The 26,765-nt window shown below is 33.9% G+C and overlaps 1 protein-coding gene across 13 annotated transcripts in view; it reads left to right on the forward strand.

Annotated features, from left to right (window-relative positions):
* ANKS1B (ankyrin repeat and sterile alpha motif domain containing 1B) overlaps positions 1-26,765 on the forward strand; it is a 1,107,306-nt gene that overhangs the window by 430,377 nt on the left and 650,164 nt on the right. For all 13 annotated transcript variants that reach the window (XM_073900444.1, XM_073900442.1, XM_073900438.1 and 10 more), the window contains one exon: positions 17,926-18,062. In XM_073900444.1, coding sequence (XP_073756545.1) covers positions 17,926-18,062 — 137 coding nt within the window. The remainder of the gene's footprint in view (positions 1-17,925; positions 18,063-26,765) is intronic.

A 26,765-nucleotide genomic window follows, 5' to 3' on the forward strand; every position in this document is an offset into this window, starting at 1 on the left:
AATGATGGTGGCCAGTACAAAGGCAATGCCAGCAAAGAGAGGAAGGGGGAACAAAGAGGAGAGGTATAAAGGAGTTGAGGTATCCCTTCTCCCTTTGGAAATTCTGCCATTTAGGAAATAAGTAGACAAGGAAACTAAATGGTTATATTTTAGAGAATGCATTTTATACTTTTCGGTTAACTGTGCTAGACTAACATCACTTAGGTTTACAGACAAAATGAGGATTTCTACACACACAGGAATTGCATTCTGAAGCTTTCCTGGAGAGATTGAGAGAGAGGTGATAGAGGGATGACTTGGTCTTTACAGGGATTGTTACGTGTTGAATTGTGCTCCACCCCCTTCTTTTTTGGACTTTTAATCACTAGTATATCAGAATGTGACCTTACTTGGAGAATTTGGAGATAGAGTCTATAGAGGTAATCAAGTTAAAACGAGGTCATTAGGTGGGCCCTAATCCAGTGTGACTGGTGTCCTTATAGGAAGGGGGAAATTTAGACATAGAGATATGGAAAGAGGGAGGATGATGTGAAGAGACACAGGAAGATAATGGCCATCCACAAGCCAGAAAGACCCAGAATAGATCCTTCCCTCATGGCCCACAGAAGAAACCAACCTTAATTTCAGATTTCCAGCCTCCAGACTGTGAGACAATACATTTCTGTTGTTTAGGACACCCAGGTAGTATTGCTTTGTTACAACAGCCCTAAGGAGTGATTGCAGGGACCGTTACTGAGTCTACAGATTCAATCATAGAAGGGAGGGGGAATGAGGATCCTGGGCCACTGAGGGCAGACCTTGCCTGTCTTGCTCATTTCAGAGGCTAAGCACTTGAGGGTCTTGGTTGTGACTGGCAGTGTCATTCATGGATATAGAATATGCATTTTCACATAAAATCACAGTTAAGTATGCATATTAGTTCCCTGTCTGTGGTCTTTCCTATTTATTAACTAGTTAAGCCAGTACAAAGCAGATCTCATCCTGAAACAAATTCTATCATATTCACTGGTTTAATTTAAATATGAAAGCAACTTATTAGTAAACCTATATTCAACAAGATTTTACAGTTCAACCAGAAAATAAGTGATACTCTTTGCAAGGAGCATTTTACTAATCCCTCAATGACTACAGATTTCATATGGAATAAAGAATGCTCTAGTACTAGGCTCATTAAATAAAGATCAGCAGAAGTCCAGTACTTGCTTGGTAAATTCACTAAGACTCATGCTCATGCAGTCAGTATTGATTCATGTTTGTTTCCCTTACTGCATCAAGCAAAGGATCTTACGTAGTTGTAGTGGGGACTCAGTTGCATAAATGAATGAATAATTAAGTGAGTGAATGAATGAATGACTATTACCTGTAAGAGAAAATGGCTGTAATGGCAAAAAAAGCCCTATGAAATAGTCAGATGCAATCAAAGGTAATGTTTTCTTATCTTTCATTTAATTTTAACCTTCACAGGGGAATTTTTCCATTTTATGGTAACTAGGCAACCTGTTATTTTGAATCACTTAGTGCAGGCTTTGCACACTATGGATGCTCAATAAATCCATTTTGATTAATGAGCAATTTATAACAATACCAGTGAAGATTGTTTCCAATCCCTGATGGAAGAGAATAGATGATCTCTGATAAAAAGAACAGTCAGTATTTTCCTGCCAAGATAGTGTGGGTCTTGCTCACCTCTATTCAATTTGCTAACATGCTTACTGGACTGTGGTCAACCTGAAATGAGAATGTCCTCTGGTGAATAATCCTCCACAACCCATGACACCTCTCCCAACATCCTGAAATAGGTAGTAGTGTGAAGGTGAGTCTGTAACTTATTTATACCAAAATATTTTTTGAAATAGTGGAGCTTCCTTAATTCTAATGCCAAAATTTTGAAATTAAAATAATTCAGACTGGACTAGGGCTAATGTTTATCTTTGCTAAGCAAGTGGGTAGTGTCAACATGATTTCTGTGGGTATGTTTAACTCATTTAAGAGAGCAAACTATTTTTAAGCCCCTTGGAGGCATTCTTTTACATACAAATACTGGCCTTGCTGATAAGAACCTTTTTTTATCAAACAGCAATTATTTATTTGGCATTTGCTCTGTGTTCAGTGCTGTCTTAGCCATTTATTAAAGTAGTAAATTGTAAATTTGTGACCCAGTTTTGGTTTATAGATCTCAGTTGGCTCAAATTGGTGGACGTTAGCTATATTTGGGAAACAGCATTCTAAACAAAAAGAAAATTATACTTTTTCCATCAAATCAATTTTACCTGTACTGTGTATGAATAACATGAACTGTAGAATAATAAGATATCTAAAAATATAATAAATTCTTATGAAGTGATGATGAATATAATAAATTCTTATGAAGGGGTATAGGCTTTCTATGATGTCATTTATGGTATCCTATAGAACAATGTCAGAATATGTATAACAAGGAGGTAAACGTTCATATAATCATGCTCACCAGGGTGCCTTGGTGTCTCAGCCAAAGTATTGGACTCCTGATTTTGGCTCAGGTGATGATTTCAGGGTCATGGGATTAAGCCTCAAATCAGGCTCGCACTGGGTGTGGGGCCTGGTTAATTTTCTCTCTCTTCCTCTCCCTCCACCCCTCCCCCCACTCTCTCCCTCTCAGGAAAAAAATAAGTAAATACATACATACATAAATAAAAATGAAGAATAAATTCATGCTCACCAAATTCAAGTGGGGCCTCCACACTTTGTCACGTTCCACTCTCACTCTACTGCACTCTCCTCAAAGCTCAGATATTTTTTCCTACCTTGTGTCCCACTCTCAGCAGATGGTCTCATATCCTAATTAATAATGAAAATTGAGCCATCAGACAGAACTGTGTTGACGTCCTCCACCAAGTTTACAGATGCAACTCCCCTGCACCCTTCTCTTGCCTGTACCTCCTGTTAATGTGGAAGGGTTTTCCTTCTAACAAATCTCTTTTCCTGTGTCTTCTCAGGAGTGTGACCCTTTCAGTCATTCACTCTTTCCCCTGATTTTTAAATTGTCCTTCCACTGGATCATACACATTAACATTTAAATCTGCTTAAGCCTTTTTCATATGAAAAATAGAAACAATAACAGCTATCAATGAAAGCAACAAATAGGGACTAACTAAAAAGTCCCCTGACTCCCTTTAACTTCTCAGCTTCTATCCATCCCTTCACATTCTCAGTATGTTCATTTTTTCCCTTTCCTTCCACGTCTCTGCCTACTTTAGTCCAGTTTCCCTTCCTCACTGCTCTTTCCAAATGTACTTCCTAAAGGTCCCAATGACCTTAATATCAAAATTGAGAGGACATTTCTCAGCAGCATTCCACAAGTTAGTGATACCTCCATCTTGATACCTTTTCTTCCCTTTGCTGTCTAAGGATAATTTTCATCTTATTGCACTGTTCCTTCTCTATGCTGACCACTGACATTTTTCTGTATGGCTTTAAAAGTTGGGAGTTTCTCGGGTTCAAAGTCCTCCCTATTCTTTTTACTCTTTTTCCCTTCCTAAATCATTCCATCCATAGTATGGTTTCTGTTACTATCAACATGACTCCCAAATTTTTCCCTCCAATCCATATCACTTCTCTCAACTCCAGCCTCATCCATTTTTCCATCCATCCATCCATCCATCCATCCATCCATCCATCCATCCATCCCCTGAATATCTCCACCTGTATGTCTCAAAAGTGCCTTAACCCTAACATAGTCAAGATTAAACTCCTATCTTTATCTCCAAACTTGTTCTGTCTGCAGGGTTCCTTATCTCAGTGAGTGAGTTAATCACTCATCTGACTGCAGAAACCTGGGTGTCATTCTTGCCATCTCTGTTTCCATTGACTCTTATACTCAATCAGTCACCAGGTCTTATAATTTTAAACAGCCATAGGTGTTAAGGTGAAGTTAATTCTATAACTTAATGCTCTATCCCTAATTAAGCCTCCAATCTCCATTTCTCTACTATTACCAACAACTCTTGGAGATTATTTTAATAATAAAATATTAATTGTCTTATTTTCCTTCCTTGAATTTATTTTTTATGTTGCAGCCAAAATAATCTTAGAAATCACAAATCTGATTGCATCACTTCTCTGGTTAAAACCTTTTAGTGACTTGTCATTGTTCTTAGAAAAATGACCCAAATCCCTAATAAGGTTCAAAATGCCCTGAATGATGTCCTCTCTCCCTTTCTTCCTTCCTTTCTCTTTTCTTTCTCTTCTTTTCTTTCTCTCTCTCCCTCTCCTTCTTCCTTCCTTCCTTCCTTCCTTCCTTCCTTCCTTCCTTCCTTCCAACTTTCCATTTTTAGCCTCATCTTTCAGCAGTTTCTACCTTCCCACACTGGCCATCTTTAGTTCCTTTTAGTTCTTTAACAGGGGCAAGCTTCTTCCTACCTGTGGGCTTCACGTGCCTAAACCAATGTCAGCTCCTACTGTCCCTTTTCCTTCTCTTTCCCCCAAGTAGACAACATGTATTCTTCCTCAGGGAAAATCCATTTGTGAGCTCCCACACACACCCATGCCCCAGACTAAGTATATGGAGACCTCTGTTTTCTTCTCTTTAGCACCTTCTAATTTTACTTTCTTCTATAGTGCTTACTTTGATTACAATCACATAGTTATTTTGAGGTTATTTATTTTAATATCTGTTTAGGTTGTTTATCTGATAAAGTTCAAAATCTTGCCTATCTGTTTATCATTGTAATCAGAGTTTCTAGCAAAATCACTGCCACATAAAAGATACTCAATAAATATTAATGAAAAAATAATAGCTAATATTATTGAATACTTTGTGCATCTTAATTTTTTTAATCTTAAGCAAATATATATGAAGTAGCTGGTATTATCATTCCCATTTACAGATAAGGGAAACGAGTCACAGAAAAGTTTAGAATTCACTAGAAAATGGCAGCTCTGGAATTTGAATACAGGGGATTCAGCTCTAGAGACCATATTCTTAACCACACCCACAGTTCATGAATTAATTACTTAATTACTTAATCATGCAATTTTGATATTCTTTTGAATTTGCCAGAATAAATCTTGAATTTTTCCTTTCAAACAAAATAGGCAGAGTTGGAAACTTGTTTAGTGTTTTGTGATAAATCTATATGATGCCCATTTGTGAAGTAGTACTAGAGGATGTTCTAATCAATTTAAAAATTAGTGGATGTATTAGAGACAACCAAAAGTGAAAACAAGTGAAAAATTAATAATGATAAATTCAAAGAATAGACTCATCTATAATCATTAATGTTTTCAAATAATATCTAATTATTCAAATGTTCATAATGGCATGTAGTTGCCACTCAATAAATATCTATTGAATGAATGAATGTATATTTACCATTTGATACAAATTTAGTTGAAAATATTATTATGTATTTGTGCATGGGAAATAAAAGACCTGAAAGGTATTATATCAATTGTATATACTATCTCTGAATGCTAAGATTACATGTTATTTCTGTTTTCTTCTTCATACTTTTTTGTATTGTCAAAATTTTCTGCAATAAACACATATTGCTTTTATAATTAGAAAATAATTTTAAAAAAATAGCATTTAGAAAGTTAAAATAATCATGTGAAAACAATTCACACTTATCTAATTAATGTTAAATATGTAGGTGATCTCCCTCTTTGAAGAAAGAAAGTTGAATAGGCTAAGGATAGATACTATCTCTAAAATACTGAAACTTCTCCTGCAATAACCCTTCATCTATTAAGGATACAGGTTTTAACCTCCATTTTTGCTTATACTTCAGAATATTTTAATTTAGATTATCTTGTTTGTGTACTGGTTGGACACTTGACAAGAGTTATTCTCAGTGCTCCTAAGAGAAGCAAATCAGAGCTCATGGGAATTTACAGTTGTGTAATTTCAGTCCATTCTAATGATTAAGTTGTTATTTTATGGAATCACTCTTATTAATTTTGTTGTTTAGCAGTAGCTACATACAGCACTAAGTTGGAAATAACATTATACTGAAAACATAATCTTAAAGAAATCTTGCATAATGCTTGTAGTCTCATATTTAAACTTTTTTTCTCCCTACACTGTCTAGACATGTCAGATACATCAACTAACAAGCTCACTAATTCATTTTATATTCTTTCCCATAGATGCTGTAAATGTAGTATTATACTAAAACTACTAGTTCTCTCTTTAGGTACTCCTACACTCTTAATTAAGGTACATTAGCAAAATTAACACCCAACTACAGCCACATTATACATTTAGAAAGTAACCATTTTACATTACTATATTTTATTCTAGATTTTAACCAATGTATTACATCTTACATTTATATTAGAATACACACATTCAAGAAACTCACAATAGAATGTTTTTTCAATGGTCTCTCAGAGGTGATTTATAAAAATGAAAGGACAAAAATAGCTTATTCTTAGGTATTACTTTGGGGAATTAATAGCCTAGGTTTGACTAGTTCAAAAAATAAAGAATTAAAAGTCTTTTCATTATTTAAACTCCACCAAGAATTAATGCACAAAATATTTCTAGATCTCTCATTTCATCACATTTATCATCATCTTCTATTGCAATTGAGGAAACTAAGTCTAAATAGATGAATAGTTTGTTGAAAGAGATGATAATTCAAAAACAAATCCATCACTGAGAAGTCGCTGTGACTCTCAGTGTATTATTCATAGCTCTTCCTTCAGTGTTCCATCCTACTGTTTAGAACTTTTTTAGTTAGATCATTGATTCATTCATTTTTCCTCAGCTATTTATTGAGGACTTACTATTTTCCAGGCCCTTAGGTGTATGAGACACAAAGAAAAAGAAGACATTAGACATAAAGTAATAGGGGAGGTTTTATCTACAATACATTGCAAAATAAAAGCTTAAAGCATTCTAGGTACCTATTGAGTCAATAGGGCTCAAGTAGACCATTACTGTATCCAGAATTATATGTTTTACTGCCAAACTTGGCCACATTTGTTCTCTGTGGGATATTCTATTCTGCTATTTATGCACAGAACCCAGAGAAAGAACTGTAGGTGCCATTTAATCACATAGGTTTTTCTATGCCTTTCATTTCTTAATAGAATCATTGAAATCACTACTGAATAGTCATCTAGTGTATTCTGTGTCTCTTTCCTGTGAATAGAGGAAATGAAAAGAGAATAACAGAATGCTAAAAACTGCTATAAACAAGTCAAGAGCAGTGAACCAGCTAGCATTTCTTTCCTTAGAAAATTTAAAAGTAAGCAGACATTAAATCACAGGCAAGTATGAGGATCCTGGATCATCATTTCTACAGAAGCATACTTTGATTACTCTAACCAAAGGTGGAAAGGAGTGATTTGTCTAAATTCTGAACCATAGCAACACAAAAGTCTTTCTGAACCTATGAACTCATTTTAAATCTTTTGTTTCCCTTAGGAAAACCTGTTATATTGGTGTTCTTATTTTTTAGGATAGAATAATAATTTTTAATATTGCTACTAATATAATGCTTGTTTTTTCTTCTAGTATCCTTTTAAAAATAAGTTTATCACTATATACTTACATTGAACTTATTATAACAAGTTCTCATTATAAGATTGAATAAATTATTTTGTTAATTTTGTTCAAATATGTAAAAAGTAAAATAAGTAAAAGTAAAAAGTAAAAAAAAAAATTTTACTGAATCTTACCTATCGGGGTAAATAAGGCTAACATTCTGGTTTATTTCTTTCCTGTTTTTTTTTTCTGTGCATAGATTTTATACAAATGTGAATGAACATTTGGTATATATAGACTTGTTTTGATTTTTTAAATCAGTTACATTTTTCTGATTATGAAAGTATAACATGACCTGTCAACTCAGCAAGGTCTGTCAGGTTTATTTTAAAGTGACCCTTCGCCTGTTTTCCAGTGCATCAAAAACAATGATGAGGGATAAAATATAAAATGAGAAAATTATAAATTCTAGCTGTGCTGAAAAAAAAAAAAAAAGGAAATATCCTACCCTCAGTTGGTTGAGACACAAAATAGAAATTGGAACCTAAATGGTAGCCCATCTGGTGACTGGGCCCAGAAATGGGCAGGATCCATAGGAAGACTGCATCCTTCAGGGTAATGGAATCTAAAAGGGCCCCACTTCAAATGGAAGCCAGAGATCAGGCCTATTGCTGAAAATGTACAGCCGGGGGTGTTAAATTTCTGGACAATAAAAGCAAGGAAGATAAAAGTTTATGATCAGAGAGTAAGTGAAGTGGGCTAAAAAATTAGAGAGACAAAGATACCTAATGACTTTTGATTTTTTTTGTTACAAATGTTTCTAATAAAAATTTTAAGAGAAACCAGTAAAAATTAGAAGCACAATTTATTCTTCCAAACTAGTAATGGAAAATAAAAGAATAAAGAAATCTTTTTTAATTAAAATGTCCTTAAATCTGGAAAAAAAAGTGAAACCAACAGTAAGTATGGCAAACCAAAACTACAAAATAGAAAATAATTAATAAAAGACAAAGATGATCATATTAGATGCAATTTTTATATAAATTATGCTATACACTTTTTCCAGGAGTCAAATGTAAATAAAAATGACACTATGGGGTTAAAAAACAAAAGATCAAGTGAAACCAACCTAAAGAAAGGCATTAAAGCAATAGCATCAGTCAAAATATAATTGAAAATTAAAAACATTAAAAGAGCTAGAGAGGGATACTATAAAACAAAGACTAAGACACAATATAGCAAAAAGTATAAAGTCACAAAATTTGTCACACATTTTTCACATACAACATTGCCTTGAAATATTAAAAGCCAAAACTGATAGTTCAAAAACAAACTAAAATCCACAATTTGTGCAAGATTTTAATATACCATATTTCACTGAAAATGAAATTAAAGAAACATAAGAATATACTTTGAAAATGAAGAAAAATTAAGAAACATAGTATAAGAACATACTATGTTGAATAATATAACAATCATGATTTAATAGACATATCTAGAACTATGTACCCATCAATAGAGAATACATATATTCTTTTCACACATACACGTAATGTACTTAGAAAAACTACTTGCTGGATCACAGAGGCAGTCTTAACGTATCCCATAATCAGGTCCCAATCTCAGGTTATAATGTGATAAATTATGAATTAACAATAAATAATAATACATCATACTATATTTGAAAAAAATTTTCTATATTGAGAGGCTTACAAATGACAAATATATATGTGTAGTTCTGAATTAAAACCTATAATACAATGCATAATTTTATAAGGGGAATACTAATCATTTCCCCATTTTGCCCAACCCAATTGTGCCTACTTCCTCACCCACCTTCATTTAAACAATTCTAACAGCTCAGTATATATCCTTTAGCATATAAGCAAAGAAAAGCATGTATATGTATATACATATGGGTTTTATTTCTTTTTACCAAAATAGAATCATGCCAGACCTATTAGTTTGCAACTTTATTTTTTTCTTTCATTGTATCCATTCATAGGAATTATAGTTGTCTGTGAGCAAGACTGTCCTTTTTGCTGTTGTTAATTAACTGGAGAAACTTGCAGGTCTTCCCCACACAGTTACACAGTTTTAGAGGGCCAGCATGTGTAAGTTTCGGTGGACCAAGGAAGGGCTGGATTTTCCTAAAATTACCAGGGTTTCCCGATTCCTCTTACCTCATCTCCTTTACCACCTTGCACACAATGACTGAAACAGTAAAGAAAAAAAGGAGAGATTGTAATATATGGTATATGACAAATTTCATGATGATACTAATTGCAATTCACAATGGGTGCAGGGCAAACTGAAAAAGATGTTTACTGTCTAAAAAAACTTTTTAAGAAACAATAAAGTGGAAAATAATAAGAGGTACGTTCATCAAGGGCATAGTAAATTTGATAAGAAGTTTGTTCTCAACAGTGAAAAGAGAATCAATGAAAATTATTTGCTTAAAATTAGAATTAAAATTAAATATACCACAAAACATTTTAAAACGTTTTTTACCAGGATCCAAACTTTTAATTTAAATTTATGCAATATCCTTTGACTTTTCTATTAATAATACTGAGTCAGGGAACTTACTTAACTTGGGTAGACATAATTTTGAAGCTGAAATTATTGTATGTCAAAATTAAATCAGTTCTTCTAAAAGCAATGAAACAATTTCATCAATGTAGATGCAAACACTAAAGGAAAATAATTTTTTCCTACCCAATTCAGTTATTTGAAAACTTTTATGTTTAGAACAACTTTGTTTACGGTTGAATCTACTTTTCCAACTGTAATTTTACAAAATTTTAATTTTGGAAATACATGATCTATACTTCCAACGAAAGCTTACTGCCTGAATTCACATGCTGAAAGTGTAAATTACACTTCAGATTATGAAGACTTAGTACACAAAAAGGAATGTAAAATATTTTATTAGTAATTGAAATGATAATATTTTAGACAAATTGAGTTAAATGGTATTAAAATTAATTTTATCTATTTTAATTTTTTAAAAAATGTGGCTACTAGCAAATTTAAAATTACATATGTGGCTCACATTATATTTCTCTTAGATAATGCTAGTGTAGAGAAATAAATTAATTCAGTCTTTCCTCTAGCATGGCTGATATTAGTGTTTTTTTTAATTAGTTTGTAGAAAATTTCCTTTCAGCTTCATAATCTCTTATTGGTACTGCCATACTAATTTTTAGGATTATTGTCAAATTTGATAAAAACCCCTCTTTCATATCTAAGCTATAAGATTTGGAAGAACTTTCCATGTACTAACTTCTGTACTTATCAAATAATCTGGCACACAAATATTTCTAGGTCACACTCATATCACAATATCACTCATATTGTAGTAGTGCTCTAAGGCTTATAGTCACACACCAGGTGAGTTGACACAAGAGGTGGTAGGAGAATTTCTAGAAACCATTTTAACACTATACAAGGAAGTAACTTCAACCTTGCAAATATGTCCTACTAAACCCAAACTAAATGTATCCAAAACTCATCCTCTCCTTAGCCAGATTCCAAAAATGTCTGCAGCCCATTTTAATACTACCAAAACCAAAGAGAACTATGATAGCAAGGAAATTGGAGTTGGAAGAAATTTGAAGAGATCTTAACTTACTGCAATTAAAATATTTTACTTTTTATAAAATTTACAAAGACGTTTCAGGGACCCTCCCAGCACCTTGGAACAGGCCCATGAAAGTTCAGGATCATGAAGTTAAAACTTCCGTATTTGCCTTTTCCTACATATTCTTTTTCTCATTCAACAGTATTTCAAAGGACTTCCTTCAAGTCAGTTGGTATCACTATAGTTCATTCTTTTAAAGGCTGCATAATATTTGATGGTATTATGAATTCTTTTAAAGGTTGCATAATATTTGATGGTATCATGATTTATTCCACCTCTATTGATGAGTGTTCACTTCATTTTGCATTATTTTTCCATTATTAACAAAAGAGCAACAAACATCTTTGTGCACTTGTCTTATATGGAGGTGCTTTTATTTCTGATATAAATTATAATGTGAATCACATGTAAGGATCATACATCCTACCTTCCCTGAATATTTCCTTGTATGCTTGTTGACCTGGCAATAATTGTTACTAGCACTCCCTTTCACTGTCAAAAATGTCCTGGTTTGGACAATAATTGTGTGCATACCCTAGTGAAAGGCTATGTATATTTTAATATATTTAATATCACTGGGCACCATTTATGTGCCATACATTGCTTTAAGCACTTTACTTATATTATCTCATTTAGTTTCCACAGATATGCTATTATTATTTTTATTTTACAGATAAGGAAACTGAGGCACAGAGAAATTAAGTAACTTACCCAAGTTCACATTGCTAGTAAGTGTGGAGTCATGATTTAAAGCCCACAGCTTGGCTCCAGAGTAGGGTGACTAACCAAGCCCCAGGACTAAAGGGGTTCCCAGGATGTAGGACTTCCAGGTTTAAAACTGAGACTAGCAAACCAAGGTAAGTTGTCTGTGCTATCAAGAGGCACTGATCTTAATGATGTTGCTTTCCAAAATGGCTGTATCCATTTCTTTTGCCATCGGTAGACTGAGAGTAGCTTTTTCCAGCACAACTGTGATATTAAGTCTCTAAGATAACTCCCAATTATCCCACCTCCTAGTATCTATGCCCTGGTGTAATCCCTTCCCCTTGTACGTGGACTGGACCTAGTGACTTGCTTCTAGTGAATGGAATATGGCAAAAATAATAGGTGTCATTTCCAAGATCAGGTTACAAAAATGCTCTGGCTTCCATCTTGCTAGCTTTCTTTTGCTCTCTGGCTTACTCACTCCTATAGAAGTCACTGTCCCAATGTGAGCCTCTGTGGAGAGACCCACATGGCAAAGAACTGAGGGAAGCTTCTAGTCAATCGCCAGTGAGATACTAAGGCCCTCAGTCCAACAGTTCATGAAAATCCAATGCTGCCAACAACCATGAGAGTGAAGCCAACTCCTCCCAGTCAAAACTTAGATGAAACCACAGACCCAGCTGACACTTTAATTACAGTCATCTCTGTTTTTGTTGGGGGATACTTCTTTCTATATATATTTAGTGTAACAACTGATATACCTGATTTTATTATTTTCATTTTATGTATACACACACGCATGCACATACATTATGGTAGCTACAAACCAAAATCTACAATAGACACACAAAAAAAATAAAGAGAAAGAAACCCAAACATAACACTAAAGAAAAATGCCACACCACAAGGAAAGAGACCAAGAAAAGAAGGGAACAGAAAAGAACTATAAAAACAATCAGAAAACAATTAACAAAATGGCAATAAGTACATACCTATCAATAAATACTTTAAATGTAAATGGGACTATATACTCCAATCAAAAGGCATAGTGTGGCTGAATGGTTAAAAAAAAAAAACAAGACCCATCTATATGCTGCCTATAAGAAATCACTTTGGATCTAAAGGCACACACAGACTGAAGTGAAGGCATGGAAAAAGATATTTCCATGCAAATGGAAAGAAAAAGAAAGCTGGGGTAGCAATACTCATATCACACCAATCAGATTGGCTATTATTAAAAAGAAAAAAATAACAAGTGTTGTAAAGATGCGGAGTAAAGGGAAACCTCGTGCACTGCTGGTGGGAATGTCATTTGGCGCAGCCACTATGGAAAACAGCAGGGAGGTTCCTCAAAAAATTAAAAATAGAACTATCATGCAATCCAGCAATTCCACTTCAGGATATTTGTACAAAGAAAATGAAAATATATGCACCCCTATGTTCGTTATAGCATTATTTACGATAGCCAAGGTATGGAAACAATCCAAGTGTCTGTCTATAGATGAATTCATAACAATTTATGGTGATAGTTCAGAACTAAACTTACTGCGAAGATCATCTTATAATATGTAGAAATATTGAATCACTTCAATGTACACCTGAAACTGTTAAGTTGTATGTCAGTTCTACTTTAATTAAAAAAATTATGTCAGGATTTCAGGTTAGGTTTGTCTGATTTCAAAGCTCAGGTTTGTTGTTTGTGATCCCTCCATTTCTTGGTATTTCCTCCATGAATATCCTATTCAAACTGAACTCTTATTTATTCCACAAATGTGCCTAATTCTTTTCCATCTCTCTACCTTTTGCTGATCATACCTCCAACTCTTGGAATGCCCTTCCCACTTATTTCTTCACGTATGAATTTTACTAATCTGTCAGAGACTTGCTTAGTTCACCTCTGCCATGACACTTTTATTGAGTCCCCAGCCCCAGAAGTAATCTCAGCTCTATTTGTCAGCTACATAGCAATTAGCATGGTCTCTGGTGCACTTCAGCTGCTCCGTACATACTAGTGAGTGAGTTAAAATTCTACTCTGTAACATTGCATATGAATTATTTTGCATTCATAGAATACTTTTCTTTTAAAAGTTCAAGTAAGCTAGAAGATTTTTTTCTTAGCTTGTTATTTTAGAGGAAATGGACAATCATAATGCATAATCTAATGTGTAGTAAGAGAAGCTGAATAGAAGATAAGTCTCATTTCAATCTGAAATTGCAAGTATATTTAGTAATTTTCTCTAAACAGTTTTTACACACCTCCTTTCCTTTTTCATCAGCAACTGTTTTGTAGCTGCAGGTGTAAAATGTAGGTTGACCATGTAAAACTGTCTTGAACACAGGCTGTCATTTTGCAAATTCCACTGGATAATTGGTATTTTTATAAATAATACAATAAAGGATATTTAAAATATGCTTCTCATTTGGATTTTCTCCAAAAGAGACCATGGGATTACAAAAACCAAATCACCTTTCTCCATGTCATTAAGGGCATTTTTGATGGTTGCCACTGACATACAGGTTTTGCTTTATTCACTTTATTTCATTTAATATTTTTAAAGGCATTGAGCTAAGACCTATGGAGGGGATAAGGGAATATGTGTCTGCAAAAATATAACCTAGTCTGGAAGAGATAATGAACAATGCAAGGTAGTACCAAATCAAATTATCAGTGTAATGGTACAGATCATGGATTCAGAAGATGGAGACAGTTATAATATTTTCTAAATATTTTGGCACTTGATTACCCACTGCCTTGTACTATGTATTAAATTACATATACAAAGCATTCAAAAAGCTTTTGCCTTACAGTCTGCATAAAGTACCCCTTCTGACTTTGATGCAAATGTAGTCAACAGGCTACCTTGCAGTGAATCATTCCTCAAGGGATCATCTCTTATTCCTGGAATTAAATTCTGTCTCTATCAATTTGTGTTAATAGCTAAAAGATACTGGTCTCAAATTCTACCCAAGTACGCACAGTCTTTACTCTAGATGTATCATCTGAAAAGCATTGTTGTTTATTTTTTTTTGCTTTTCCCTCTGGATTTTCTTTCCTCTTCTGTGTTTTATTTTAATTCTTAGGATATTTGGTTTGATAGGGAAAAAAAACCCATATTATGTGCCTGATAACATGCTAGTTATTTTTCATATATATTTTCTCATTTTATCTGCACACATAAACAATAACTTTCTTCTAGATAGTTATTAATCATTCTCATTTTTAAAGTTAAGAAAACTGATGTCCAGAGAGGTTAAATAAATTGTCTAACATTGAGCAGGCAAGTTTTCCATAGACTTCAGCGTCTGGTATTAGAATGTAAGTTTGGATACTTTTTTGGATTAACATTTACTAAAAGACAAAGAATTAAATTTAATGTTGTATATCTTGTGTTAATAAAAGCTGAGTGACAAGTAGCACAGAACTGAAGAGAAAGGAAATGGAACAAAATACCATGAGGGAGAGTCAGAGACACAGAAGTAGATCCATGAAGACTTCAGATATTGGAATTATTGGGCACAGATATAAAAAAAAACTCTGCTTGCTATTTTCTACTAAATAAACACAAGCTTGAAATTGTTAACTGAGAAATGCCAAATGGTGACACTGTATATTTAAAAAAGAACCAAATAGAAATTTTATAAATGTGAAGTATAAGTCAAATTATGAAAATGGTTTGATAGTAGACTAGACACTGCTGAAGAAAGAGCCAATAAACTGGAAAATGAGTATAAAAAACTATTCAGAATGCAACACAGAGAGACAACAATGAAAACTACGAAAGGGAGAATAAATAATGAGAGCAAAGTCTCTAACATTATTTCACTGGAGTTCAATAAACATGTCACTTCTTGCTTAAATATCTTCAATATTTCTCATTGCCTATAGAATTAAATATCAACTTATATACTAATAAAACTTCCTTGTAATTAAACTTACCTCCAGCTTTTTCCCAACATAACAGCTTTGTCTATGCTCTTTTCACCTCCATGCCTTTCCTTAAGTTTTATGTTCCATCCCAGCTTTCTTGCCTGAAAACAGAAGCCTTTCACAGCCCTCTTCTTCCCTAGCCACAGTCTGATGATTGCTCCTCCTCTTGCTGTTTCATCATGCTTCCTTTATCTGTTTTCAAATCTCAAATTATATTACATTATACTTTGTCTACATGTCTGATGTCACACTTGAGTGTATACTTCTTAAGGGCTTGGATTTTTAAAAATTTTATTAAACTTTATTTTTTAAAGCAGCTTTAGGTTCCCAGAAAAATCAAGCAGAAGGTATAGAGATTTCTCTTGTACCCTGACCCCACACGTGCACAGCTTCCCCCACTATCAACATTACCCACCATAGTGGTACATTTGTTACAATCAGTGAACCTACATTGACCTACCATTATCATCCAATCTCCACATACACAACGCTAGGGTTCACTCTTGATGCTGTACATTCTATGGGTTTGGACAAACGTATAATGACATGTGTCCACCACTGTTGTATCACACAGAATAGTTTTACTGCCCTATAAATCCTCTGTGCTCCACCTATTCATCCTTCCCTACCCTCTAACCTCTGCCTAGACATTCTTTTTAATTTATCCTTGGAACATAACATAATACCTGACATATAGTTGTCCCCAAATAAATGTTTTTAGATGTATGGCTGAATGAATGAAAGGGAGAGACAAATTGGAAAGAATCAGTGCTTCTTTTCATTGTCTTGCTGACTGATATTTTATCTCTGTTTCAATATTTACTCATACCAATTCTATTCTAGTCAGAAGACCACCCCTACATTACTATCTTTCAGAACTCTGGGTATTCTTGAGATGCTAATTCAAATCTCATCTAATCCATTAAACCTGAGTCAAGAGTAAGCTGTGGATACTTTTAAGACTTATTTAATAAATGATCTATTTAATCCAATATGTCACATTTGTGTTTTTTTTTTTTTTTTTTACAAACCTATGTCTGGACTCCCCAGTGTAACTGAATTATTTTTTTATATGATGGGTAGAGTTTTCATCCCCTCATTTTTTATAAGCAAGAGGTGTCTTCATAAATTATTACTTTTCACTTGGGATTGTAGACAATGGCCGTGGAACAGAGAAACTTGCTGATCTATAAAGAATTCACAGTCTCAGTCTCTTTTGTACCAATTCAACTGTCTAGGATAGAAAATTATTGGGAACTAATTAAAAACAAGGAATTTTTTTTTTTTTTTTTTTTTAGATTTGAGTTTGCAATGGTTTCCATACAAAGCTGTAGAGGATTGCCAAATTGTCATTAAAATAATATAACTTTTATGTGCTAGCAAGAGTAATTTTTACAATTCTTCCATCCTTTTCCAAGTATATTAAACATTTTTAAACTGCATCTTTTTTTTGTTATTTTGTCTTGATAAAAATTTAAGAAAAAGTTTTATGTATGCTGTTGATTTTAAAGTCATCACTTTATTCCTCCTCTGACCCTCAATACTAAACATAAGGGAGAGATTTTTGAAATTTCATTCAGTTAGTTTGACTATATAAGGAGATGTGTTTATCTGGGTGCGATAATTTTGGGTCAGTCTACATTGTAAAACTATTGTGCACAAATGTCAGTTTTTCCTTAGGTTAATTCACTTGGATGCCTCTCAATAGTTTGAGGGATCTCTGGGAAAAGTGCCTTGAGGAGGCTTGAATTTGGGTTTTATGACTCAGGGAGTTACAAAACTTCCACTTTAATAAAGATCAATAACCATTTGAAAGATTATGGGGAAAACTTAGCCCATTCATATAAAAAATCATATTCTTTTTAGTTAAGCTGAAATTATGGCCGTTTGTATAATAATGGCAGTCTTAATAGCTGTGTTGGGTGATCTATCATTATGAAGTGTATAACACTCTTCCTTCTTGGAATAATACTACAGGGTATGATATTTACCATTCCAAAGGAAAGCAAAACATTCAATAAACATTATCTTTACAATATACTGCTGTGCGTATTCCTTATTATGATCTTGTAATTGATACCAGTTTTAAGTTGAAAACTCAATTCATGTTCACTAATTTCAAGTCTTAAAAGGTAAACTGAGTGATTAGGTTTATGGCAGTTCTATTTTTATTCACAGATAATGCATCTGAGGTAGCAATTACTGCTCCAGGAAGTAGTAACCATAGAAACAGCTCGACAGGGCCAACACCTGACTGCTCACCTCCATCCCCTGACACTGCCCTCAAAAATATCGTAAAAGTTATTCGACCCCAGGTAAGTGCCCAGAATGACATCATCTGCAGTAGCATATTTTTTTTAATCATTGCATGTATACTACTTATAATGCAATGCCTGCACTATTTTATGATATGCAAATACATTTTTAGATTAAAAGAAGGGACTTGGAGGAGGATGTTTCCTTCCTTGGAGTTAATGATACATATTGAAATCTGTATTATTTTCAGAATAATGAATTTGTATATTACATGAAAAAAACAAGGGACACTTAGAAAAATGGCTATTTCACATCATTTTCCTCTCACAGTTTAGTAATTATGCTCCAATTACTGAGCTTTTACATGTTTTCCGGGTTTTCCTGATTCTTTTGTCTTCACTTCTCTGGACGTGCTGCATTATTTGTGATCACTTCTCTATCTTCCAGCCTAAGTTGTTTTGATAATTTTCTTTAAATTCTCTATTCCTTATGGTTTCCAACTAATTTTGTCTGTGTTTAATATTTCACCTCTCATTGCTCCTTATTTTTCTCCAGTGCTCACTTTCCTCTAGCTTGTCTCCCTCTATCTTTTGTTCTTTTTTTCAATTTCTGTCATTTGTATGTATGGGTTTCTTTCTCTTCCCTCTTCTCTTTCAGTTGGATTTCCCAGTAGGCGGTTTGCAGGCAAGCTTTAGAAATATCATTGGGACAAGCTGTTCTGTGATATTTCATTGAAAATAGCACTTATAAAGCTGTTTGCATTACATTTTTGCCAACAGATGGACTCAGAACATGGAATTGGTGGTGTTCTCAACCTGGCTCATTCTGAATGGGCCTCATAAAATCCAAGAGAGGGGGACTTTGGATCCAATCGATGCCATTCACCATCTACTTAGATATATAGTATGAACAAATCCTTGGAGCCAATTTGTAAGACAAATGTCTCTTTTTAAGACTGTTTTGGTCTAAATGAGCAATGATTTGCTTAATATCTACCTTCTTCAATATGATTTATTTTAGTTTATTTTCATTATAATCATCCTCATGAATAAAATGGCATTTTAACTTCACATATTCACTGTAGTTAGAGAACACTTTCACATAAACTGTTTCATTTAACCTTCATTAATTTCAAGGGAATGTAATATTGTAGTGCTATGGATAAGGATAATGACGCCCCAAAGAGGGTAAATTGTGCAACTGATTCAAAGTTCCTTTTCTTCTTTTCTTAATGTAATAGTTGTCTCCTCCAGTCCTGCTCAGAGGTTTAGAAAAATCTTCTTGAGGTTGTACAATATCTTTATGAGAATGGAACTTACAGGTTCATTTAGGCAAGATAACATTTCACACAGTGTCCAACTATGTGGAGGAGGAAATGTCTTCAAAGATCCCTTCTTTCTTTTCAGAAAAATTTGATCTAATTCATTTGCTTCAAGAAATAAACCTCACTAAAGCCAGATTTAGATGCTAAATGTCACATTTATCTTCACTGGTTCTCTCATTATATGAAGATGTTTCTGGTGTTATTTTGTAGCCATTACATTTTCAGCATTTTTAATTACTTAGGTAGGAGATTATCTTATATATAAGTTAATGGCATCCATTACTAAAGACATTTATTTTTATATCAACATAAATTATCTAATATAAATGAATTTGGTCATTAAATGGATTAAAAAAAGCAGATTTTCTTTCTACATATTTGTCATCTAATCAGCTCTAAGGGATCTTACTCCATAAATCTTTCTTTGCATTCTCTATTCTATTTTATTTTAGTTTATTTTGGTAAATTGAAAAAAAGTAGCAGTAGCCAGAAATTCCATTTTGACTCAATTCCTTGGTTCTGTCTGTTATTAAATGTTTATGAAGGCAAGTGATTCCACCTTCCTTTCTTAGATGTTATAATGATGGTTTAGGAAGGAAAAAAAATGAAGTGAGAAAGTCAGTAAACTAAGGTGATGGCATTTAAATTTGAGTCAATGCAGCCTGAAGTATGTATGTAATAGAACAATAGCAGCTAGGGTGTATAGTTGGGAAAGAATATAACCTCAGGTGGATTACTGTTCCTCTTGCCTCAGAAACTTTGGTGCTTTACCTATTTCTTCTTATGAGTTCTGATCTTCTGGGCTCCATATTCATTGGAAAGGGCAGGGAATAGAAAGTATTCTAGTGGAAGTGGAAGTAATTACAAGGGAATATAAGTAGGATATGTGATTTCAGGAAGGGGATTGGAGACTAGAGGGTGTGGATGGGGGACAGCTAGGTGGATAAAATAGTGGACTCCCCTGTGTGTTCTGACAAGTCACAGGTGTGTCAGGGATGAAACATTGTCAAGAGCTAACTATTCCAAAGAAAAGATAATTATTGGTTAGCTTCTATAAGAGCCCATATTTTGATCACAGGTTTAATCCTCTAAGGTGTCTGCTAATTCTGGCTTTATGTGTGGAAATGCAAGAAATGTGAAGTTAGATTGACTTGTGGTATTCAAACACTTTTTTTTTCATTTACTAATCAGACATTAATAACATGGTTGAAATGATCGTTTTACTCTTATAACTGGGGATAAGCCTTGGAAATAACAACTCTTATCCATGAATTTACATTTATGTGCCCAGGTATTAGCAGATGTGTTCAGTCTTATTGTGAGAAGAATGATCTAGAACAGATGAGAGATGAAAACAGAACTTTCATCTCATTCACTGCAAATAGAGGCTGCTTAGATAGAGCAAGTTAGGTTACTTCCCCTTTGCCTCATGCATGCCTTTGCCTAATTTACTTTCCATAACTCTACCTGTAAATGGAGAATAACCATTGTAACCAAGGAGTCTTTGCTGTCACAATGAGGTAGGCCTGATTACATATTGCATGTGTTTCTGATTAGTGTATTAATTACTTGAAAGCTACCAACTTGTGGTGCTTTGTTAAGTTTGATTTTATTCAGCATATTTATTAACTCACTAAGTCACAGCTGTTAGTTCTGCATCTTGTGTTTGATCTTTTTACCTTTTCTTCTTTGGGCTCTTTCATGTCTTAAAATTTTCCAGATTATGAAGCATTCTATTTTCTATTCACAGAGACTGAAATATTTATACACTACTGGTTAGTCTTTGTTTCTCTCCAGTATATTGACCCACAAGGATGAGTTTCTCTATTTAGATGAATTCACAAGGCTGGGTTTATTTACTTATACTTGAAAATAAAATTATTTTGAAACTTGAAAAAGTACTTCAAAATACTTGAAAAAATATTTCTGTTGAAAAAAATTTTAGGTGGGGCGCCTGGGTGGCTCAGTCGTTAAGTGTCTGCCTTCAGCTCAGGTCATGATCCCAGGGTCCTGGGATCGAGCTCCACATCAGACTTCCTGCTGGGGGTTGGGGGGAAGCCTGCTTCTCCCTCTCCCACTCCCCCTGCTTGTGTTCCCTCTCTCACTGTGTCTCTGTCAAATAAATAAAATCTTAAAAAAAAATTTAGGTAAGTCTATTGATACACTTCTTTCTACTAATTATATGCTACTTGCAATAAGCTTTTTTTTTTTAAATGTTTTCCGGTGAAACATCTTTTTTTCTCCCTAACTGAAGAATAAAACACAATTTGATGAATTTTGACCATTTGTATATGTAAGTGTAACCACCACTCAAAGCAAGATATTAAAACATTGTCATCATCCCAGAAAGTTGCTTCATGCCTCTTTCCAATCAACTATACCCAGTCCCACCTTAAAAGCAACTTCTGATTATTATCACCATAGATTATGATTGTCTATTCTTGGGACTCTATATACATGGAATCCTAAAGTGTGTGTGTGTTTTATGTATGTCAGTGTCTGACTTCTTTCACTTAACATAATGTTTTTGGGATTTGCTCATATTGTTCCTTTATTGCTGAGTAGTATTCTCTTGGGTTAGTATAGTACAATTTGTTTATCCATTTTCCTATTGATTGATACTTGTGTTGTTTTCCTGCTGTTTGTTACTTTGAATGAATATGCTGTAAATACTCACATTCGCATCTTTTTATGAACATATATTTTCATATAGATACCAAAGAGTGGAATTGTTGGGTCATAGGTAGATGAGTAAATACTTTATAAGAAACTTCCCAAGAATTTTCCTGAGTAGTTGTTCCATTTTATAATCCCTAACAGAAATGTGTGAGAATTTTAGTTTCTCTACATTCCCTCAAACATTTGGTGTATTAGACTTTTAAATTTTTATATTTTAGCCATTCTTATGGGTGTGAAAAGATTTCTCATTATGGTTTTAATTTGCATTTTTCTGGTAACTAATAATGTTATGCACCTTTTCCTGTGGTTATTGCCCATTCTTAGATCTTTTGAGGAGTGCCTATGCAAGTCCTTTAATGGGCTTAATTTCCTACTTACTGATTTGTAGTAATTCTTTATAAATTGTCCTGTAGTTCCTAGAGATATGGGTCCTTTGTTAGGTTTACGTACTGCAAATATTTTTCTTCAGTCTGTGCTTTGACTAAATATTTTTAATGGTGACTTTGGTGACCAGAATGTTTTAATTTTGGTGATATCCAATTTAATTTTTTTTCTTTCATGGTTAGTGCTTTCTGTGTCTTATCCAGGTTTTGAATATACGTACCCATTTTTTTTTTAATAGAAGCTTTCTGGTTCTTGCTTTTATATTTAGTTCTATGATCCATCTCAAATTGTTGTTGTATGGTACGAGGTAGGAGTTGAGATTCATTTTTTTTCCTACATGGAAAAAACTTTCCTGTCCTCATTGAGTTGAGTTAATCCTTTAGTATTGTTTATTATTTTCACTCTCCAATTGTTTATAGTTGGTATATAGAAATGCAATTGAATTTTATGTTATCCTTGTATCCTGCCACCTGGATAATTTCATTTAAAAGTTATACTAGTTTTTGTTTTTAAATAAGTTTCTTAGAGTTCTTTCTGTCATTGAGAATAATGATGGTTTTATTTCTTTCCTAGTCTTTATACCTTTTATTTCTTTTTCTTACTGCTGTGACTGCAGTGCAATGGTGTATAGAAGTGGTAAAACCAAAACTCCTTGCCTTATTCTCTTTGAGGGAAAACATTTAGTATTAAGAATAATACCAATTATAAGGTTTTTGTATGTGCCCTTCTACTCCTAGTTTGCTGAGTTTTTAGCATAAAAGGGTGTTGATGTTTTTCGATTTTTTCTATATATATTTAGATAATCATATCATTTTTTCCCTCTTTTGTTCTGTTGATGTGATAAGTTACATTGTTTTATTTATAAATGTTAATTCAACTTTGCATTTCTGGGGTAAATACCACTAGGTTATGATGTTTTTCCTTTTCCTGTAGTATTTGATGCAAAAGACAATTTGGATAAAACATTATTGTGTGGAGAAATGGATTAGATCTAAGGGAGTCAAAGATGACTGATGATTTGAGCCCAGTTGGCTGGGATTTTGAAATATTTATAGATATAGGAAAGCCTTGAGTGGAAGTTCATTTTGGTGAGGGAGAAACATGATAATTTTGGTTTCATAAACATATTGAGTGTGGGGTATGATATGCAAATTGGAAATACTGGAATGGAGCTCTGGCAAGAGAGGAGGAGCTTAAGGTGAAGATTTTATAGTCACTTATAGAATTTGATGGTGAAGGGAGATAGTACCAAAGATAGAATGCTGGGAAATATTTACACTTAAGGAATAAAATATTTGTTGAACACCTAATATAATTTAGTTTTCATAATATTTTGGAATTAATATTATTTTAATTTTATAGACGAAAAAATTGAGAACAAGGAAATTTAAGTAACTCCTTCACATATACTTCAGGAAGAAGACCTTAGCAAAAGAGAGAAGGAGCATTGAGAGATATAAAAGAGAAAAGGAAAAACATTACCATGAATATAAAGGGAGAAAAGAAAGTTGAAGAAGAGATTAGTCAACATTGTCAAAATTTATGGGGTGAAGAGGTAAAAGGGAAATCAAAATGTGATGGTGATTTTGAGGGCAAAGGCCTTCAAGAATGCAATTTCCCTCAAGCAGAGAAGGTAGAAGCTTAAGATAGGGAGAGTTGAAGAGTTGGAGAAAAGCAATGCATTGATGCAGATTGATCTTTTGAATAGTTTGGTGGTAAAAGGAAAGAAAGCAGTATGGCAGTGTGTTGAAGGAAAGGCAAAGTTGAGGAAATAGCTTTTCTTTTATTTTGGATGCAGGAAATTAAACTTGGTTGTAGAGAATGGGAAAGATGAAACTAAAAGTTGTTTGGAGAGATATGAGTGATGGGGATTGTAATGTTAAATTTTACAATAGGAAGAGTGACTAAATGTAATTAGCTTCAAAGTTCAAACACTCTTGGCATTACTGGATGCAGGAGATACTTTGGATAAAGCATTATCTAGTTGTTAAAGCACTGGACTCTTGAGCTGTACCCTTGGTGGTGGTTTTAGCCATATGAGTCTTTCCAGTTCTTTCTCCTATTTTATGATACACATCAAGTGTAAAATAACAGAAGAAGGTGTTTGAGAAGTGGCCCTAGGTGAAGACAGAGAAAGAGACTATTGTTAGCACAATATTACAGAAATCATCCAAACATGTACTTAATATTGAACATTATAACATTTTAATGAACACAGGTAGATGCTTAAAGGAAGTCAACCTGAAAAATATGAAAGTTCTGATATTCTTGAGGTGTTCCTGGTATTGTCCACATCCTACCACATACTTTAAATCCCACCTCAAGTAGAATTCAACAGAATGAAATGACTTCAAGCTGCATTCTTTTGCAGCTAAGGAGGGACCCTATCAAAAAGAAGCAAACAGGCCATAGGGGTAAAGAAAAGAAAGAGAAAAGTCAAGGGGCCAGTTCTCTGAAGAATCTAAGGAATATAGATGATTTGAAAAAAGATGAACTGCTCCTGAATTCCTGCCCATGGTGGACTCTGTTTAGATCAGGTGGTAACTCAACCTGAAGAAAATAATTATTTTGGATATTCTTCTGGATTTTTGTGTGTGCTTAATGAGCTAATAATAATTAAGTTGATAATATACCATACTATCTCTCCCTTCCATTATGGGGTTACATAAAATTCTTGCCAAATCTAGAATAAGATTTTACTGGGCACTGTAGGGTTATAGAATACATATGCTAAATTTTAAAATTAGAATGAGAGTGGGTATGTAAAAAGCAGAGGCATGTAAGAAAGAGTTCAAAACATTGTATTGGGTTGCTGCAAAAATAGATAAGGAATAAAAAGACCTTCAAAGAGATAATCTTTAAAAAAAAATTTTTTTATTATTGAGTATTGAGACATTTATTTTTATTATTGAGTGTGTATTCATTTATTTCTTACAAAAACCCTGCAAGGTAGGTACTATTTTCTTTATTTTACTGACTGGAGTTGAGACATAGAAGGACGAATAATTCCCAGTATTACACAGCCACTGACTGGATGAGCTCTGGTCTCCTCACTCTAGTAGTCTATTAATGTTAATTAGCATATTGGGGAGAAAATAGTCAAGGTGCAATATTGATATTCCAAAGGGTTGATGAAGTTTAGGAGGAGAATAATAGATTGGAAAACGGAAGAAGAGCAGAAACATAGATGGCAACAATTTGTACTGCAAAATTGGGAAAAGAAGACTGTATTCAGTAATTTGGAGTCTTGCCACCAAAGCTAAGTGAAAAAACACAAAGATAAGAAAATATAGAGAATAATCTTAGATGAAACAAAGAACAATTTGGAAAGGGGAAAAAAAATGAGAGAGGAATCAGTGGTCCCAACAATTGACCAGTAGTCCTTGACAAATTAGAATTTCCTGGGAAGCTTTTTAAAAAAAATGTCTGGGCCTAACCCCAGAACAATTAAATCAATATCTCTAAAGGCAAGTATTTTTAAAATCCAGTATTCTTGGGTAGGTTATAGATGGTCTATGAAACTCAGAATCATATGCAAAATTTTATTTGTAGGTGACTTTTTCTGGGAGTTAAATTCTAATCATGCCTCTCTCACATACCTACATTCTGTGTAACCTTTATGACCTTCAGTTTGTCAGTAAAGTGAGGGTGGTATTTGCCTCACATGATTGCCTAGTAAAACTCAAAACAGATAAAATGTGCCATAGGGTAGTGTAAAGTGTAAAGCCATATATAGTGACCCATCTTGTTATCATAGTGGTGATTAAATCATGTTTGCCCACATTTGAAATACAATCTTTGAGAGACAATATTCTTACTCTTATGGTCTCATGCATAAGTGGGTCTGATGATAGCAACTTTGGATTTTAGCACATATATGTGGGAGCCTTTTAAAGTTTCCCAAATCATTTGAGTCTACTTAGGATGATGCTGGCTAAATAAGAGGTGATCACTACCTCCAGCATTTCATTCCTTAGAGTGCTGAGGAACTCTATGGTTCTCTCATAAGAGAGCCATAGGAAGTATAAACCCCTGAAATCTGGGGTGTGAGAGAAGCCAATGAAGATAAATTGGCACATTGGGGTGCCTGGTTGACTCAATTAAGTATCTGCCTTCAGCTCAGGTCATGATCCCAAAGTCCCAGGATCGAGTCCCCCATTGTGCTCCCTGCTCAGCAGGGAGTCTGCTTCTCCCTCTGACCCTTACCCCTCTTGTGCTTTCTCACTCTCTCTCAAATAAATAAATAAAATCTTTAAAAAAAAAGATAAATTGGCACAGTGTTAGGTCAGCCTGACTTAATGCAGGGGAGGAAAAAGCCAGAATCCAGAAAGTGTGTCCACTATAAGTTGCATTTCCTATTAATGACTGAAATCAC

The sequence above is a fragment of the Callorhinus ursinus genome, unplaced genomic scaffold (genome assembly GCF_003265705.2).
Source record: "Callorhinus ursinus isolate GAN/ISIS: 27379988/994484 unplaced genomic scaffold, GSC_fseal_2.0 scaffold14, whole genome shotgun sequence".
Lineage (NCBI taxonomy): Eukaryota > Metazoa > Chordata > Mammalia > Carnivora > Otariidae > Callorhinus > Callorhinus ursinus.